Source organism: Aethalodelphis obliquidens, unplaced genomic scaffold (genome assembly GCF_003676395.1).
Source record: "Aethalodelphis obliquidens isolate GAN/ISIS:26980383/991018 unplaced genomic scaffold, ASM367639v1 scaffold44, whole genome shotgun sequence".
Taxonomy (NCBI): domain Eukaryota; kingdom Metazoa; phylum Chordata; class Mammalia; order Artiodactyla; family Delphinidae; genus Aethalodelphis; species Aethalodelphis obliquidens.
The window spans coordinates 16,283,603-16,302,821 of record NW_020837988.1 but is presented as its reverse complement, the minus strand read 5'-3'; the positions used below and the strand labels follow the sequence as shown (position 1 = coordinate 16,302,821).

The window sequence follows — 19,219 nt, the reverse complement described above, 5'->3', positions numbered from 1 at the left end:
GGCCACAGCCAAGGAGGGGTGGGAGGGCCCTGGGGAGGTGTTGGGACTGGGCGGGAGGCTGGAAGAGCCAGACCGTGCAGCTTCGTGTGTCTGCAACCGCACCCTGGACCCCAGGAGGAGAAGAAAGCCTGGAGGAGGTGTGGGGAGAATGCAAGTAGGAGGAAGGGCAGAAGGACCTAAAGGAGAGTTTATGTATCCTGCCAGCCTCTAACTTGGGCCCAGCGTAGTTGGAAATGCAGGCAAAGAGGCTAAAAATGCCCAAGGTCACAGGCTTGGAGGCAGCGCCGGAACTGGGGAGCCAGAGCCCTCCGGCTGTTCCCCTCACCCGGCTGGGTGCCCTGCCCTGGAGCTCCCCGGAGAAAGGCAGCGTTAGGGCTGGTGCTTGCTGGGGCACGGGAGGGCCGCTTCCAGGAGGAACCCCCCCAAGTCCCCTCACCAGAGCACCAGGTCCTGTGAATTCCACCTCCAAAGTGAGTCTCATGTCTGACCCTCCCTGCCCTCCATCCCCAATGCCACTGCCCCGGTCCAGGGTACCCCAATCTCCAACCCTAGTTTCTCATCTGACCCTGTCACACCCTTGCTTGGAGTCAGCCCTTCTGTGGGTCCCCATTGCCCCCATGGTCAAGTCCACCCGCTAGCTACAGTCCTGCCTACCTTTGCAGCCGGTCCCGGCCACTCCCCATGAACTACCCCCACTCTCGTTCTCAAAGGTGACTTGACGTGCCCCGAATAAACCTTTAGTGCCTGGGCACATATAACTCAATTGGGCAGCCCTGCCATAAGTGGAAGCCGGGAGTCTTGGGTTCTAGTCCCAGCTCCACCTGTACGCTGGTTAAGGAACCCTCTGCACTGGCTCTTCCCGGGCCTCAGTTTCTCCACCTGCAGGATGGGTGGTGGGAGGTTTGGGTGAGGTGCTCTCTCGGCTCCCTTGCGCTCCCCTCTGTGATCCCAGGAGGGGAGATGGAAGAGGTGATGGTTACTTGACGTGGGGGCAGGGCTGGAAGACTGCCCTTTCCAGGTGCCCCCAGTGCCAGAATGACGAGGAACACCCGTGTAATCAGTAGCGACTGGGAACCCAGAACTGTACCCAATCATTAGGCGCTCTTTAATTCATTTACCGACGAGGTGCTGCCAGGACCTCTACGCCTTCCCCTTGATGGCCTCCTTCCCACTGCATCTGATCTTCAAAGGAATGGGAAGCATTTCCCAAAATATCCATTTTCCCATGACTCTCCAGGAGGACTGCTCAGCTCAGCAATTAAAGACAAGGAAGTCGCCTCCTCCCTGGCAACGACTCGCGGCTTGTTGGGCCTGTTTTCTTGCAGGATCGCCTCCTGTAAGCCTGCTCCCTCTATGACCCGGCCTGGGAAGGACTCCAGGCTCCCGCCCCACCTATGGGATTCAAAGGGGAGCTTGAGCCAAGGGGATGCCTCCCGGAATCCCCGCCAGGGCCCCCTATGATAGCGACAAGCGACATGTTCTGAGTCTTAGGTAAGGTTATAGAAATATAGCTCCAAGACAATAATGGTAAGAATAACAGCTCACACCACATGCCAGGTAGAGCTCCAAGCACCCTGTATACGTCAGCTAAAAATGCCCCTCAACCATTGAGGTAGGAACCCTTGTTAGCACCATTTCTGTCTTTGCAGATAAGGAAGCTGAGAAGTCGTGGGACTCATCCAGGTTCACACACAAAGCTAGTGGCAGCTGATGGCAGGATTCGAACCCAGGCTGTCTGGGTGGAGAGCTCGGAACACGACAGTATACTGCCTCTCTTAAGGCAGCAGCTCCCACCCCTGCCCTCATGCCCCTTCGCACCAGATCTCTGACCCCAAGTCCCTTTCTTTGAAGACACTATGGAGCAGCCTCTGGTCCCAGGCACCTTCCGTCCATGGCAGACACACTGGTTTCCCCTGCTTCCGTGCCTCCCCACAGGCGTCCCCGAAACCCCAGCCACCGAGCCCTCAGCCCTCTGGTAGCTTTTTCCTCATTCAGCAGTTAGGAGGGAATCGGCAGCATCTTCAACTCTGCCCAAGGGCTCAACTCTGCCGAGACTCAGATCCACTGGCAGGGAAGCTGAGCAGAGCTTTAAAAATCCAGTTAGCCTCAGTTCCCCACTGGTGTGCTGTGCGAGAACAGCCTCTCGGCAGAAGGGCCGAGGGGCAGCGTTAGAGAGGAGGTCTCAGCCCGGCAGCCCTGGAGGCCAGGCCGGGGTGCCTCTCCTGGGGAGGCAGCCGCAAACCCACCTCCCACCCCATCCTCTCCCTCCTGTGTGGTGCTGCCAGCAGAGAGGCAGGTCCCAGGCTGGACGGCCTCTTGGGGATCAGCTGGTCCAGCCCTTCCTCTTACACGTTAGGAGAGGGTCCTGAGAGGCCAGCTGGCCGATGGCACTCACGCAGTGGGGGCCCCCGTTCTGCCTCTCTCGTGGCGCTCTGCCACTGCTGGGACTGGGACTCAAGCAGCTTCCGCAACCTCCTTCGGCCCTGCTGGGGGGGTGATGTGAGGTGAAGGTCAGTGTGAGCCATGGAAAGGCTGCAGCAGGCGAGGGGCTCCGGTGGAAATGGCTCAAGCCTCTTCCAGCCAGTGCTTCCTGGTGTCAGGACCAGAATTTACTCAGGGAAACATATTTAGAGCTACTGATGCCTGAGAGGGGTACAGGGTGGAGCAGGGTGACCTCCGCCAGCAAAGAAGAAAAGACTCCAGATTTGAATCTCCCTTGGACCCCACCCTACTGGGTTTCAGGGCCCTGGTGTCCCCGGGGGGCGGGCAGGAAGGAGGGTGTCCCAGAGCCCTGAAGCCAGGCCTCAGTTCAGACCACAGGCAACTCCTTAGAAGGTGACACGTTCTGACTTCCAGGCTGATGACTGCTTGGACCCCCCCACCCCTTCCCGGGCCACATTCCTGCCTTTTTTTCCCAAGTGTCATGTGCCAGGCTGGGAGCCAGTTGGAGCAGATCCTAATTACGAAATAATTGCTACACGAGACCCACTCCCATGACATCCCCCAGCACATCTCCCATCTCCTGCCACCTGTCATCTTCTGTCCCGAGAGACCCCCACCACGGATGCTCCCACTACGTGACCCTCCAACATAAGGCCTGCCGTAGGGAAATGCCACCCTGGGGACCTTCCCTAACAGCTGCCCTGTGATCCCCACCCCCGTGAGACACTGCTACCCTGTGAGACCCCAAAATGGGAGATTTCTCAGAAGGGTGCCCACTGTAATCTGCCCCACATAAGGGCTTGCAAGGAAGCAGGAAACGGCCCGGTGAGCTGGTCAGGCCTCTGCCCGTGGGCCAGTCCCGTGGGCATGATTGTGCCAGCCTGGGTGGGCAGAGCCATGGCCCCGTGGGCACGCATTGGGGTCACCACTGTACCTCTGTGGGCGGCCAGTGGGCAGAAAGAGGCAGGAAGGTGGAGGTAGTAAGAAAGCTCCTCCCCGCAGCTTCACCCCAGAGCCCCCCAGCAAGCCGGCTCCTGTGCTGGCCCAGAAGGACGGTTAGATGGACAGTTGAATGGACGGACAGATGCTCAGTTACTCTTTGGGAGAGGAGCCACGGGTCACTTTGACTCTCTTCTTTTTCCAGACAACGGCTACCGGGAGTGCCTGGCCAATGGCACCTGGGCCGCCCGCGTGAACTACTCAGAATGCCAGGAGATCCTTAGCGAGGAGGTGAGGCTCCGAGCCAGCTACCCTGTTGAGGGCTGGGCCTGGGCCCCCAGCACGGCTCTGTGCCTGCTACCAGCCAGTCGGATGGGAGAGCCAGAGGCTGAGAGAAGCCAACTGGGGAGCCAGAACTAGGCCAGCCCGTGAGTGGGCATCCTCAAGGGAGGGTGAGGCCAGAGGGCAGCGGGCAGGCTCTGACAGCGGTGAGTTGAGTCTCCCTCCCTCCCTCCCTCCTTCCTAGCTCACTGGGACCGGTTCTCATCCGTTTACACCCCACCCACTGGAGTGACACATCCAGGTCCAGCCAGGGTCCTGTGTTCGAATCCGGGATGTGGGTGGGAGGAGCCATGGAGCTGGAAAAAGCCCTTGAAGAGCCTTTCAAATATTTAAATGTTTTTGAGAAAGACGTTGCTTAGACGCAATACAAAATTCAACAGGTACAAATGGGAAAACAAAATAATCTCGCTCCCAGCCCTGTCCCAGCCACTGGGCTCCCACACCAGAGGTCACCATTTTGCCAGTTTCTTAAGAGTTCTTCCAGAGGCAGTCTCTGCATAGGCAAGCAATTATGTATATATATTCTTTTTTGTTTTTCACCCAAACGTTGCCTATTATACACTTCGTTCAACACCTTGCTTTTTTCATGTAATCGTCCGCCTTGGCGATTGTTCCGAATCAGTACGTAAAGAGCATCTTCGTTCTTCTATTTTACATTTGCATAATATCACATTGTACAGATGTTCCATAGCTTAGTTAACCAGTCTTTATTCTCATCTTTGCTTATGACAAACAGTGCCGCAGTGAATAACGGTGATGTTTGGCAGACGCATGGGCATATCTGTCGTTCTGTGTTGCTGCCACCTCCGTCCCCCTTGTCTCCTCCCCGACATCTCCACCCACCCCTTTGGCGGGTGCTGAGGAAGGTGGGAGTCATGGAGAGGGAAGAAGGAGTGAGCAGAAAGGAAAGGGCAGATGGGAGATGCCCCCAGTTGTCCAAGGGCCCCAGGCTGCTGGGGCATGGGAGAGAGGGGCTGGTCTAGGCAGTTCCAAGAATTCCAGTGCCTAAAAGATCTAACCTGGAAGGGACCTTGGAGACCCTCCATCCCATCTCGATCTGCCTGGGGATAAGAATCATCCCGCGCACTTGTTCAAATACAGGGCTGCACCCAACATCCGATAAACTCTCCAAGGACAACCTGGGAATCTGTATTTTTAACAAGTGCAGGGGGGAGTGTGGGGGAGGGGTGATGGGGAAAAAGTGAGAAACTCTGATCTAGGGTAACCCATTCACCTTACAGCGAGGGAGACTGAGGCCCAGAAAGGGGGAGTGACTCACACAAGGTAACACAGCCAGCGTGAGGCAGAGCCTGGACCCCGGGGCTTTGGAGGCGGCTCCCTTTGCCCAGAACCAGGGACTTGGCGTGCAGTGAGGTTGATGGTAGGAGAACAGCTCTCCCCACCTAGCACTCTGCCCATCCCCCCCCACCCCACACATGCCTGGGCTAGCCACTCCCCCAGGCTGCCTGGCCTCACATCACTGAGATACTGGGGCTCTGCTGTCTCCTTGTAGAAGCTGCAAAGGTAGGGCAGTGCTTAGCCCAAAAGAATGACATGCTCTTTAGTAGTTCTGCTTTGGCAGACGAAAGAGTTACTTGGGATGCAGGGCGAGAGGCTTCCTGGCATCTAATGTCACACAGGCCAGGCCGTATGGTCCACCCCAGGCCAGGTGGGTTGGCCCAGCTCCCCAGTGACCTGACCTGAGCAAAGATAGCCCCCAGGTTGCTAAGCATCTACATGGTGAGCCAACCCCAGAAGTCCAGGGCTGGGGAGGAAGGAAGTAAGGTTCCCATGTTGGGAAACGTAGTCAAACCAGAAGAGATGGGCTCGGGTAGGGCTCGGGTGGGCAACTCCTTACCTAGCACACAGCGGAGTGGGGAACTCCTTACCTAGCACACAGTAGAGGAGGCAGGGGGATGGGAAAGGCGGGTCAGTGTTGTCTGCAGCTCTTAGGACCGCAGTTCACGCCCGGAGAGGGACAGTGTCGGGGAGCACAGCTAAGGCAAGAAGCCTGCAGCCCCTCCGTCGCACCCCACCCTGCGCTTTGATCATCCTGCTGGGTCTGCAGGGCCTGAGGCTGACCGTGTGTCTCCAAGGGGAGGTCAGGTCTCCAGCCTCCTGCCTTAGGACAGACACCCCTCCCCCACCCCAGAGAAGCGGGCGTCTGTCCCCTTCTTGGACATCACCAAGCTGGAGACGTCACAGCTGCCTTCAATCTCCCTCCCTGCATTGGCGCCTCCTGAACGTCAGAGGACATTCACGGGCCCCCAAATCTCTCCTGCTCTAATTTAAGCCCCTTCCTTCTAGTTGGCTGACGGGGGACACTCAGCAGCCCCCCTTGCCCCCAACACCCTTCAAAGAATCAGGGGCAGAGGCCCTTCTCCACTCTGCAGCTCCCACCCCTTCTGCCTGGACTGGGGTCTCTCCCTCTCTCCACCAGCGGGTTGGGGGGAGAAGGCGGATTAGGGGGCACCAGCTTCTCATCAGGCCCCTCTTAGGCAGTGTAACGGGAACAGCACCGGCTTTGGAGGGGTTTGGATTCTGGTTCCAGCACATGTGCTGTGTGACCCTGGGCAGGTAGCTCAGCCTCACTAAGTCTCAGCTTCCTCGTCTGTAAAAGGCCGGAGAGCCGTTCAGTCTGCCTCCTGGGGGAGGGAGGGCGGTGTCCGCCTGCGTCTTGGCCTGTAGAGGGCGCTCCATCTATCCGCCACCCCTCGGCCTCATCACCTGAGCTCAGGGGAGGCTGTTGTGTTCACCAGGGAGGGGGGATGGTTGGGGGGGTCACCAACCATCGGTCACCCCCGATGGGGTCACGGGCACCCCCGTTCGTCTGGTTGCAGCGCTCACCCCCACCCGGGCTGCCCCGCCCACCCTTTCCCCGGCAGCCCCCGCTGGCCACTTTGCCTAGCACTCTGGGTAATCAGTTAATTTAATTAGTGAAAATGTCATCCCCTTCTGCCAGCCCCCAGCCTCGCCAGACCCCTCCCCATTCCCAAGACTCCCCGTCCCCTCCTGGAACTACTGGGAAAGAGCAAGAGGAATGTCGCCAATTAACCGAGCAGCCGATTTCTCAGCTCTGGGCCCGGACTCAGCCCTAATTAAGCATCAGCGCCCCAGGAGCTGCAGATAATGGATTCGCAGAACCACTGCCTGTGAAATGAGACTTGTGAGGGCGCCCAGAGGCCAGGCCAGGGAGGAGACCTGCCCACAGCCATCACCAGCAGGGGACAGCCCCCCAGCCGGGGAGCTTGCTCCATGCATGGCCCAGCCCCTGCAGGGACCCCCACCCCGGCACCAGCCTGCACCCTCCCCACACACACACTTGTCTCCCTCCACTGCAGAGACACCCCAAACTGCCCCAGACAGCTCTCCCGTCCCCCCACCGCTCCCACACACTCTGCTTCCCTCCCCTACACTCTGCTGAGCTCGGAGAGCCCTGGCCTCCGGCACATCCTGGGAGGGCACACACTTTGATGGGACATAAAAGGGGCTCTGGGGGTGTGGGCTCGTGGGCCAGCGTTCACTGCTCGCAGAGGACGTTGGTTCGACCAGGGCTTCTGGAATGCTTAGGAATCATCTGGACTTCTTGCTAAAATGAAGATTCTGACTCAGTGGATCTGGGGTGGGGCTTGAGGTTCTGCATTTCTTAAGATTCCTGCAAGCTCCTAGGTGATGCTGACGTTGCTGGTCTGGGGACCACACTTTGGGGAAGCAAGGGGCTGGAGTGCCCAGGGTGGGGTGAGGGAGTAGCTCAGGAAACCCAGGTGGAGAGGGAGAGCCTCAAAACGGGGTGGATGGGGGTGGGAGAGAGGCTGGGGCAGTGGGGACCAGGCGGGGAGAACCCATCATGCCATCCTGAAAAGGCATCAGGACAGGTCTGACACTGCCACCACTTGGGACCAGGTGTGCCTGCAGAGAGTCTGGTCAGAATTACTTATTGGATTCTGGTCCGTGAGGGTGCAGAGGAGTGGCTTCTGCCCAGTGCCACACTGCGCCACCCTCTTCAGGGTACTTACCTGCCAGTCTCTGGTCTCCAGACTGGACAAGGACAGAGTGCTGGTCAGGTCCCCAGGGACTGGCTGTGTCCATGTGACCTTCAGGCGTCCCAGCTGCTTCTGCAGTTAACGGTGGCTTTCTCTCAGGAGGTCACCGACTGTCTCTCAGGGTGTCACTGGGTGTCTCTTAGGATGTTGCCGGCTGTTCTCTCCGGGTATCGTTGAACACCCCTCAGGGTATCACTGACCGCCTCTTGCGGGTGACTGGCCATCTCTCCTGGTGATGCCAGTCATCTCGGGATGGCACTGCCACCTCTCCAGCAGTCTTCTCAGGCTCTTGCGGCACCGTAACCCCCCAGCTGCCTTGCATCAGGCTGATGTGGCAGCTGAGAAGCAGGGCTGGGAGCCAGCCTGGGCCCTGCAGCTCAAGGAGTCAGGCAAACGTGGTCCCCTGCATGGTTCGGCCCAATTCTCCCCGCTCAGCCTCAGTGGAGAAAACCCCTCATGAGCCCCCCACCTCCCCGTAGAAGCTCCCTGAGAACTCTGGGCCCAGGACGAAGACAGTGCTTCTGTTCTCGGTCCTTGCTTATCCCCCAAGAAATGCACCGCGGGAACAGAGGAAGGAGGGTCTTTAAGGCCACGCAGACCTGGATGCCGATGCTGGGCCGATTATGCAGCCCCTTCACCTGGAGAAACGGGGACAGAAGGACACTCTCAGAGGGCAGTTGTGAGAAAGAAAAGCAGTGATGTCTGTAAAGCCCCTGGCGCAGTGCCCGGCATACAGTCGGTGCTTAATAAATGACTCATGCCACCCCAGACCAGAGGACCCCGGCTCGGCCTGCTGTGGGGAGCAGTGAAGGGCCTCCCTGCACACTCTGCTCATCTTGCCCACCTGGGCCTGTGTGTGAAGCTGGGGCATCACACCGTTCTGGGCTCCACAGACTCTGCCATTACCCAGGGGCTTCGCAGCATGGATTTGTGGAAAATTTAATAAGAGGAAATTAAATGTCAGTTCCAGACAGGTGGGATGTGTGCATATCTGCTGGAGTCTCTGGACTTGGCATCTACCGCCAGGCACTCAGAGATGCTACCCCGCCGCCCCCCGCGTTTATTTGATGGCAATGAATACCCTCTGCCCCTCCCGCCCTCTCTCCCCACTGCCATTTACACCTCGCTGGGTCTCAGCGCTCCAGAGCCTGAGCTGCTAATGTGATTTCCTGTCATGTTCCTGAAAGCTTCTTCCAGGAAAACCAGCCCCTAGAACAGAGCTGCCTGGGCCTCAGAGCTTCTTCGGTGAGGATGCCCCTTCAGAAGGGGGAGAGCAGGGGCTGGGAGAGCAGGGGAGCGAGGGCTTCACCCCTTCTCAGATGCCTGTTAGGTGTCCTGCTTCAGAGGTGCACCCCTTGTCCTTGGGTGGGTGAGTTTAGGCCTCAGTTTCCTCATCTGGAAGATGGGTAGGGCTGGACTTGATCCCTTGGGACCAGTTCTGATGCCCGTGGATTCTGTAATTCCGACAGGAGGGTCCACGGAGAGCCAGGAGCTCCGGTGGCTCTGAAAGGGTGCACAAGTCTCCTGCGAGCTTGTCTTTTTCTCAATACTTGCCAGTTTCCGGGCATCATCATGCCCGTGCCCCACCCCAGAACCTGGAAAGGGAGAGGGAGGGAGGGGTTACCAGGGACCCTCCCCTCGCAAAAGCCAGTGCCTTTCCAACATCCATTTTTCCTTCCTGCACTCAACACACAGTTCCCAGCGCTCCACCGTGTGCCACCCTCTGGCTCTTTAGCCCCTGCCCTCTTGGGACCTACAAAAGGGTGAAGGGGGCCTTTGCTCTCACGGGGTCAGGAGTCTGCAGAGAGCTGGGCCCTGGAGACCCCAGTCCACCATCATGGGGTCGGGACCCGTCTTCTGCCTCAGCATCTTGTCAATCTGCCCATGAAGGTGAGAGGTGGTTTGAAGCTGAGTGACCTTGAACGAGTCCGCGTACTTTGGGGCCTGTTTTTCTGCAAAATAAGGTACAGACCCCCTACTGGCTCTTCCCCCAGTGTTGCCTTGAGGGTTTGAGAAGATAACAGATATGAAAATACTCTGTAGGGAATTCCCTGGAGGTCCAGTGGTTAGGACTCCTAGCTTTCATCACTACCGAGGGCCCGGGTTCAATCCCTGGTCGAGGAACTAAGATCCTGCAAGCCGCACTGCGCGGCCAAAAAGAAAAAAAAAAAGGAAAGAAAATACTCTGTAAGCGGGAGGGCTTCCACACTCATGGAGCGAACTTTGATTGGAAAGGGGCCTGCTGCGTTTCCCAGCTTCCATCAGTGTATGAAATGAATTAAGTAATAACATTGGGAACTTTGTTTTAGTCCTGGAGAGGACCCCACTGACTTCAAGCAGACTCCCTGGGCCAGGGGTGGGACCCGGGAAGCAAGTCATAGAGCCTAGAGAGGTTGTTTATGGTTTCTAATGGTTCTGTGGACGCTAACCCACGGCAACGGCCCTTCCCCGTCCTCGCTGAGAGGAGCGGGCCTCAACTGCAGCGGGAGGGATTTAGGGGTGATGCAGAGCATGGTGGCTCAACTCAGAAACGGGAGGAGGAGAGGAGTCCTAGAGGGTTGGTCTGCACCACAAGGGCCACCTGGCGTTGGGACTGAATGGAAACGTGAACATGAGAACATCCGTGAGCCGTGCATGCGTGTTTGTGCGCACAGGGTGGGGAACCCTATGTGATATGGAGATTCAAGTTAACTGACAATTTTGCCACAGCACGGAGCAGTGCACAGAGCATGGGATTGGGGGACAGACAGACAGACATAGACTTAGATTGGACGGCACTGCTCTAGGGCAACACCTCACGCATAGCAGGGGCTCCGGAAGGGACAACTATTGTTATCATGGTCCACTTTGTCCCAGGCACCTGTGGGGGTGGGCTGTCCTGGCACATCCAGTGGGCACAGGGGCGCAGCTGTGAAGGAGCCTCACCTCTGCCCCTCTCTTCTGTCTCAGAAGAAGAGCAAAGTACACTACCACGTTGCCGTCATCATCAACTACCTGGGCCACTGCATCTCCCTGGTAGCCCTCCTGGTGGCCTTTGTCCTATTTCTGCGGCTCAGGTGAGGAGACCCTGGCACTGTCCCCCGCCACCCCCCCCCGCCCCAGGCCTTGAGCAGCGGGGAGAAGTAAGATACAGGAGGCAGTGGTGGGCTGGAGGAGTCCAGCTCCCTCACCTCAGTGGGAGCAGGTGACAGATATAGATGTCCCAGGTCTCTTGGAACCTCTGGCAGGGTCACTTCTGCAACGCTGCCCAGTGACTGCAGAGGGGAGGGGGATGGCCAAAGCCCAGGCTCACCTGTGTCACCCACACCCAGGCCGGGCTGCACCCATTTGGGAGACCAGGAAGGTGGAGCCCACTTTGGGTTTGAAGCTGCCTGGGCCCAGCACAACTGCCAAGGATGCAGGTGGCGGTGCCAGCCAGGTCTGTGCCAGGAATGGGGGCTGCCAGCAGGGGCTGAGCATCAGGGCTGAAAGCTGGGAGGGAGGCCTATTGCTGCAGGCCTTTTATGTTTTCTGAGCCTCAAACTTGGAGCTACAGGGAGGGAAGAGTGCTCATGGGAGAAGGGGTGTCCCTAGCAGCCAGCAGCCCCTGGTCCCTGCAGCATTGGCCATGTGGCAGGCTCTGCCCCGGAGCTCAGGTCTGGGTGGGCCACAGTTAGGAAGGGGCCTGTGGGACGTCAGGAGAGCCGCCGCTGCTGCCTCCCAGTGTGACTTAGTCAGCCCGCCCTGCTCGGAGCCTCGGTTTCCGCATTCATACATCTGGGCTGGAGTGACGCTGGTGACCTAGCCGTCATCTCCTCTCTCCTCCTCTTCCGCCTGTCGCCCACCCTCCCCTGCCGCCCACAGGAGCATCCGGTGCCTGAGAAACACCATCCACTGGAACCTCATCTCGGCCTTCATCCTGCGGAATGCCACGTGGTTCGTGGTCCAGCTCACCATGAGCCCGGAAGTCCACCAGAGCAACGTGGTGTGTCCTGGAGGGGCAGGCCCAGGGTCAGGGGAGGGGTCTGGGTGGGGCTGCCTTTGCAGAGGAGGGACCGGAGCCAGGCCTTGGAGCCCACAGCACAGGAGTGGATCCTGGGGGGTGCCCCATCCTGCCGGGAGGAGGCCCCAGGCTGCTCCCTCCCATCCCCCCTCCCTGGTTAACCATCACCTCTGATGGCGCGGGCGGCAGGGCTGGTGCAGGCTGGTGACAGCCGCCTACAACTACTTCCACGTGACCAACTTCTTCTGGATGTTTGGCGAGGGCTGCTACCTGCACACAGCCATCGTGCTGACGTACTCCACCGACCGGCTGCGCAAGTGGATGTTCATCTGCATCGGCTGGGGTGAGCGGGCCAGCCCCCGCCCTGACCCGCCGTCCTCTCCCCACCCACACTCAGACCGGCCGGCTGGGGGCCTGAGACTGAGGCCAGGTTAGGGTGGTGGGGTGTACACACAGCCCTCCGCCGCTACTTGGGGGGCAGGGACGATGGGAACATCTTAAAGGAGGCATGGTAGGCCAGTGAGTACCCGGGGAGGCCCTGCCCACCTCTAGGCCCTGGGCTGCGCTGGGGTCTTCGAGGCCTGCATCCCCCAGACTCCACCGACAGGCCCTGTGACAGCCGGTCTCTCCCCCAGGTGTGCCTTTCCCCATCATCGTGGCCTGGGCCATTGGGAAGCTGTACTACGACAATGAGAAGTAAGTCACCTCTTCTTCACTGTCCTCAGGGCCCCCTGAGCCCCGAGATCCAGGCTTCCAGCCCCGCTCTGCCTGATGCTCCTCAGGGACCTTCAGCCATGTCACCTTCCCTGTCAGGGCCACAGTTTCTTCATCCACATAGGGAGGGTGCTGGGAGTCAGATGCAAACTGAGTCTCCCTAACAGTGTTCTGCCTGAGGTGGGGCTGGACGGGCAGGTCCAGGCTCTTTTATCTGTCTCGGGCTTTCACCACAGGCAGAACAACCTAAAGGTTACTGGCAGTCCCTGGAGCCCAGCCACCCAGGTTCTGAACTGTGGCTCCCATCATTAAGTAGCTTTATGACCTTGGGCTAGTTACTACAGTATGCCTCAGTTTCCTCATCTGTAAAATGGGCATCCGCATAATAGTGCCTCCCTCAAAGTGTGAGGATGACATGAGTTAATACATGTTAAGCATTTAGAATAGAGTCTGGCACATAGTAAATGTCATATAAATGTTTTCTATTAATAAAGACTTGTTTTAACAAACGATTCCATTGATTTAATAGGAACTGATCCAGACAATCTCAGACTCCTTCCAGCTCTAAAGTCCTGAGGGGCTGTTCTTAAATGGAAGTAGGTGTTCCCAATCACCCCTGAAAACTGCACTTCCGCTGCAGTGGTTCTCAGCCTTGGCTTGGGTTAGAATCACGCAGGAAGCTTTAAAAAGTACCGATGCCCAGGTTTGACCTCCAGAGAGTTGGATGTTATTGGTCTGGAGTGTGGCCTGGGCACCAGGATTTTTTAAACCTGCCCAGGTGATTCTAATATGAAGCTAAGATTGAGAACCACTGAAAAAGAGAGGCAGAAAAAGTGGACATAGATGGCCAGGGGAGGTGCCAGGATCTTCTTTGCCAAAGTGTCCTCAGGAACCCACTGTCTGGCTGGGGTTCCAGGCGGCCTCCATCACCATGGCTATTCCTCTCCACCCCTGACAAGGAGCCTGGAAAATTATATTCACGTTTAGGAAGGATCGAGGTGATCCCTCCTGACTCCGGCCCAGCCTGGCTGGCGCTCTCTGCATTTGCACAGCCGGTGGTATGGGGGCCTGAACTGGGAGTGGGGGGGCAGCTGACAAGCAGGACTGAGGGCTTGGCAGTGATTCCAGAATGGTGGCCTGGGTCTCAGAACAGGAGCATTGTAAATCCTGGGCGATGGAGCCCGTGCCTGCAGGTGTGAAGGTGAGTACAGGGAAGGAAGAACAGGTTTCAAAAAGCTGCGCAGTGTGTGCGTCTGGGCGCATCTTGGAGCAAAAAGGGTGCGTGAGCACAGAGGAAGGTTGGTCTGAGCGTCTCTGGAGCTCCACCTTGTGGTAAGATTCTGACACTGCAGCAGAAGGGATCCAGGTGTGAGACCTGAGAGAGACTGCAGGCTCTGGGGCCAAGGACTGGACCTGGCCCCAGGACAGCTTGCGTTTGGTCTGCCCCGTGTTTTTTGAAAACTTGAATTGCTTCCAAACTTTGAAAAAGTCAAGAGGTTTCACATAAAAATCTCAGTTTAGGGTTTCCCTGGTGGCGCAGTGGTTGAGAGTCCGCCTGCCGATGCAGGGGACGCGGGTTCGTGCCTGGTCCGGGAAGGTCCCACGTGCCGCGGAGCGGATGGGCCCGTGAGCCGTGGCCGCTGAGCCTGCGCGTCCGGAGCCTGTGCTCCACAGCGGGAGAGGCCACAGCAGTGAGAGGCCCGCGTACCGCAAAAAAAAAAAAAAAATCTCAGTTTATTGTTTATGGAAGCATGCTGAGATCTAAGTACTGCAGATCTGCATGCCCGAGGGTCCATCGTCTCTGCACAAGGACATGGGACTTCCTATGTGCCTCATCCCAACCCACCCCCCCCCCCCCCCGAGCTCCCTAGATCTTGCTGGATGGAAACTCAAGAAGACGAAAAGCAAGTCTGCCTCTCACGACAGGTGGAACCTGTAGAGTCTCTGCCTCTGGGTCGTTCAGGCTGCCATTAAACAAATTCAGAGATTGTTAGCTACTGAGCGTCACTGCATGACATGTACAGGGCAAGGCCCCCCTCGTGGGCGTGCACCAGAGACACAGTGGGGACTGAGGCGAGCAGTGTGTGTTGGACCCATGCCCGTTCTATTCAGTGGTCTTTTCCCCAATCCCCCTCCCTGCCACAGTGCCTGCTTCCAGCTTTACATCTCAAAGGACGCTATCCATTCTGCAGATGGAAAGCTATCTTGACCTTCTGCCAGGGTTGGAATTGGGGCACCCAGATCCTGGCTTTTGGCTCCAGTCCTGGCCTGACCAAGCACTGTTCCTCCCTCATGCCACTGAACTGGACCCAGGTGACCCTCCTCCTCTCGCCTCTGTGGCCCTCTAGGTGCTGGTTTGGCAAAAGGCCTGGGGTGTACACGGACTACATCTACCAGGGCCCCATGATCTTGGTCCTGCTGGTAAGAACTTGGGTAGGGGGACAGGAGAGAGGGGCTCAGTGGGGAGGGGCAAGCAAGGCTTACAGTGGACTAAAAGGATCCCTCTACCTAGAAGTGGCGGGCAGAGGGCCAGGAATATATAAAGGCTCATGAAAGTGGAGGGAGAGCAGCAAGGGGGCAGAGACCAGACCGGGGACAGCTGAGTCCCTGCCCTGTCCCCCACCTTCCCTCCAGCGTCTTGCACACACCCATGCCCAGGCCATCCCACCGTGTGTCAAATTACAGATCAATTTCATCTTCCTTTTCAACATCGTCCGCATCCTCATGACGAAACTCCGGGCATCCACCACGTCTGAGACCATCCAGTACAGGTAACCCGACCCGCCACCCCCACCCATGGGGTGCTTCAGAGATCCCAGCCTCGGGCCCAGGGTGTCCCCCCAGGCCTGAGAGTCCCTCCTGAAACCCCAGCTCCCCTTGTTCCAGACATTCCGGGGATCCGCTACAGCCCTCCCCCAGACCCGGTCCTTCTCACCAAGCCGGAGGCCCCAGCCCCCTCCCGGGTGGGCTGTGACTCTGGGCCTCCCCCCCTCCCTGCCCCACCCCAGGAAGGCTGTGAAGGCCACCCTGGTGCTGCTACCCCTCCTGGGCATCACGTACATGCTGTTCTTCGTGAACCCCGGGGAGGACGAGGTCTCCCGGGTCGTCTTCATCTACTTCAACTCCTTCCTGGAATCCTTCCAGGTACAGCCGTCCCCCACCCCAGCCCCTCGCTCCAGCCCTGACTGTCCCCTGCACCTCTTCGGGTGGGAACTCTTCCAGGCAGGGGCCTGGAGGAGTGGGAGGCTGGGGACAGAAAGGGGTCAGCCCCGAAGCTGGATGGGGCCGCATCTGCCCCCGTGACTTGACCCACCTTCTCCCTCCACGCCAGGGTTTCTTCGTGTCTGTGTTCTACTGCTTCCTCAACAGCGAGGTAAGGACCTGGGGCCCCAGGACTCGGGACGGCAGGAGGCCTGCTGGGACCACAGACTGTCCGTAGCCGCCTCCTGCCCGAGGTGGCAAGCCCACTTCTTTGCTCTCATAGGCAGTAGGTGTGGGAGCCAGAAGCCGGGGCTCCAGTCTCATCAATGAGTCTGTGAAATGGGCTGTTGAAAACCAGGAAGCGGAGCCCTGGGACAAGGGGTGTATGTAGGTTGAGGGCAGGAGGTGTGTATGGGTTGAGGGTAGAGATTCTTCACGGCAAAGGCCATATGACACCTTTGGGTGGCTTTGAGAAAGGTACCCCTTGCTCAGAACGCTTGAGAAAATTGTCCTAACAAATATGCGAAGCAACAATGTTGGTGATGTGAATGTTGCCACCTCTGACGTGGCCCCCTGTGCACGGCTCCCCTGTACAGCTGCTTGTGGAAGCCTTGGGGGAGGGAGGGGGGTCCTGAAACCCCGGCTCAGACCTTGTGCTCCGCCCTGTGCCCACAGGTGCGCTCTGCCATCCGGAAGAGGTGGCACCGATGGCAGGACAAGCACTCGATCCGCGCCCGCGTGGCCCGCGCCATGTCCATCCCCACCTCCCCCACCCGTGTCAGCTTTCACAGCATCAAACAGTCCACAGCAGTCTGAGCTGGAGAGCCGTGGAGTGGCCCCCAAGATCCACGGCTGGGGAGATGGTCGCCGGGCTCAGCTGGCCGCCCTGTCTGTGGAGGGGACCAGCTCTCTCCCACACCCTGTGCCCCCAGGAGCAGCTGGCTGGCACTGAGAGCCCGGGAGGCCCCTCCCGCACCCCCAGCTGAGCAGGAGTTCCAGGCCTCTGAGAGCAGTCTGGGCCACGGGATGAATGGAAGATAACCTATAGGCCTGCGCTGGGCCCAGGGCCTCTGGCTCCCCTTTGCCCCAAGAATGGAACAGAAATGGAGTGGAGATGGAGAGCAGGGAATCCAGAGCAGCATGTGGGTCCCTCCAAGAGGTGTTTGCTTCCAGAGCACAAGATGGCAGCCCATTGGAGACCCCGGGATGTCCTCAGCGACTGTGCGGGGCCATCCACTCCTCCAGGAGCATCATGGGAAACTCTTGTGACAGCGTTCAAGCCACCGTGATGATGCCTCCAGGCCTTAGCAGGGCTTTCCAACACCACTGGGAACCAAGGCCATGTTGTCAGAAGCCCTGCAGACATTGTTAGAAATCAGGTGGCATCAGACATCAGGCCACGTCACCGAAACCCTCCCAAGCCACCGGAAATTCATGTGACCCTGTGGCACTGCCACCAGAAACGCCCTGCCTCGCTGCCTTGCACCCTTGGACCTTTACTACCCCACAGCCCACATGGGTTCCCCCTCCTTAACCTCCTGCCCCAGGTGTCTCCCCCTTCGTGAGATGATGGGGAGGTGGGAGGGTGACAGAGTGTCCTTGAGCAAAAACCAGTGTGTGCCCCAGCCAAAGCCAGGCTCCCGTTGAGGGGCAGAGAATACTGGGGGCCACCCAGCCTCTGGGGCAACCCCTCTGCTGGTCAAAGGGACCCTGTGGCCCTTGGATGACCTCATTGGGAAGCATCATTAGCTAAGCAAAGATAGAAGAGGGTGGGGCACTCAGCCCCTCTCTGCCTCAAGTTCCCCAGAGCAGGACAAGTGGCTCCTGGGGCAACCAGCCAGCTGACCGCGTACACCCCTGGTAAGGACCCAGCCACATCCAGAGATACTGGACAGCCGGAGCAGGGCTTTGGGGCAGTGGGGCTGGGAGATGGGGGTGGCTAGTGTAAATAATAATGTTTATCTTTCAACCAGCACTTGTGGAGCCTGGTATGTGCTAGGGCTGGGTAGGGAGGGTACCCCAAAGAAATGGAGGCCACTTCCAGCCTTAGGGTCACCGTGTGGTTGGGGAACCAGTGGCACTCAGACACACGCCAATGATGGGGCGCTAGGGGAGCCCCTGAGGTCCAGGAGAGGACTTAGGAGAAGGGCATGGGTCTGCGGGGACCAGGTAAGAGCAGCTTTTGTAAGGGGGCGAGTCGTAGGGAGAAGGTGGCGGACACCACGGGCCGGGCACAGCTTGAGCACAGGTGAGTCAGTGGGACCAGACCGAAGTGTGTCCCAGCCCCAGGGGAGGAGATAAGCTGGGAACAGGAAGGAATTAGGAAGCAGGGGAGGCCGAACAGGCTTGAATGCTGTCTTAGCATGGAAACCCCAGAAGCATACCAAGGAACAAGGCTTCGAGAGCCAACTCCAGGGTAGGGGCGCACACGCCCACCACCATGGGCAGCTGCAGGCAGTCCTGCTGCGGAAGCTGGGAGAGCCGGCTGGGACCCACACCTGCGTCGTCCCACCTGAGGGGCGAGGGATGTGTATCCACCAGCTCCTGGGGGACAGTAAATCCCTGCACCTCCTGCGGAGTCCGGGAGCATGCTGGGCACAACGTGGGCCACGTCCTCGGGGCAGGAGGTGGTTGGGGCACAGACGCTCCACCCAACACACTCAGGCCCGGGCCTTGCCTCTGAGTCTCTGACCCGGAAAGAGGGCCACGCAGGGGTGTGTGTGTATGCACGAGTGCATGCGCACACGTGCACACGGGTGCGTGTGCTATCAGGACACCAGGACAGACAGATGACCGCGGTGCTGGGAGCCCCGCAGCTTCGACTGGGGCAGGGGAGGTCCAGCGGGTGAGGATCTGACTGCTCCCCGAGGGAGGAGCTGGGGGTGTCCCTGAAGGCCATTGTGGGGTACCCTGCTCTGCTAACTCCCCAAGCGCTATCCCCTTAAGGAGGGAGATGGGGGGACCAGCTGAGCAGAGGAAGCCATGAGAATAGGACCAGGGGCACCAAGACGGAGATATGCTGACAGCTTCCAGAGCAGCTGGGGTGGGACAGCCACACAAAGGGTCCTAGCTGACAAGGGGGACCAGAAGTGACTTGAGTCTCAAATGGCCACAAGTGAGGCACCTTTCTCAACATTGCCTTCCACCCAATGAAGGAGAAGTGAGAAAGCAAGGCATTTCATGGACAATGTTGGGATGTGGGGGTCTGGGGGCATCCCAAGGACAGAGGAGCCTGAGATGGGCTGGGGGCGACTGTGAGGGGGTTTTATAGGCAAGGAGTCTTGAAGGGGCCAAGCTGGGGCGGTGCCCCTGTTCCTGCTTGTGCCTCCGGGCTGTTTTAGCTGATGGGCACCCTTTGCATGCCTACTGTGCTCTCAGCTCCGTGGGGGGGGGGCAGGCGAGCAGCACCCCCAGGACGTACTCCACACAGGCTGCAAAGCTCAGAGCTGCCGGCTCTGGAAGGTCGTGGGAGGACATCCAAGGCGAGGCTGGGGCTCATCACAGAAGCCGCAAGGGGTCCCTGGGCCGTGGGCGCTGTTTCAGGTGAACCTCAGGA

At 58.7% G+C, this 19,219-nt stretch overlaps 1 protein-coding gene across 1 annotated transcript in view; it reads left to right on the top strand.

Moving 5' to 3' along the window:
- The window catches only part of CRHR1 (corticotropin releasing hormone receptor 1), a 52,010-nt gene extending 34,378 nt beyond the window's left edge, over positions 1-17,632 (top strand). The window contains exons 4-13 of the mRNA XM_027081333.1: positions 3,587-3,672; positions 10,716-10,822; positions 11,610-11,730; positions 11,938-12,091; positions 12,384-12,444; positions 14,811-14,883; positions 15,148-15,233; positions 15,471-15,606; positions 15,794-15,835; positions 16,339-17,632. Of these exons, the coding sequence (XP_026937134.1) occupies positions 3,587-3,672; positions 10,716-10,822; positions 11,610-11,730; positions 11,938-12,091; positions 12,384-12,444; positions 14,811-14,883; positions 15,148-15,233; positions 15,471-15,606; positions 15,794-15,835; positions 16,339-16,479 (1,007 nt within the window). The 3' untranslated portion in view covers positions 16,480-17,632. The remainder of the gene's footprint in view (positions 1-3,586; positions 3,673-10,715; positions 10,823-11,609; positions 11,731-11,937; positions 12,092-12,383; positions 12,445-14,810; positions 14,884-15,147; positions 15,234-15,470; positions 15,607-15,793; positions 15,836-16,338) is intronic.
- The last annotated feature ends 1,587 nt before the right edge of the window (positions 17,633-19,219 follow it).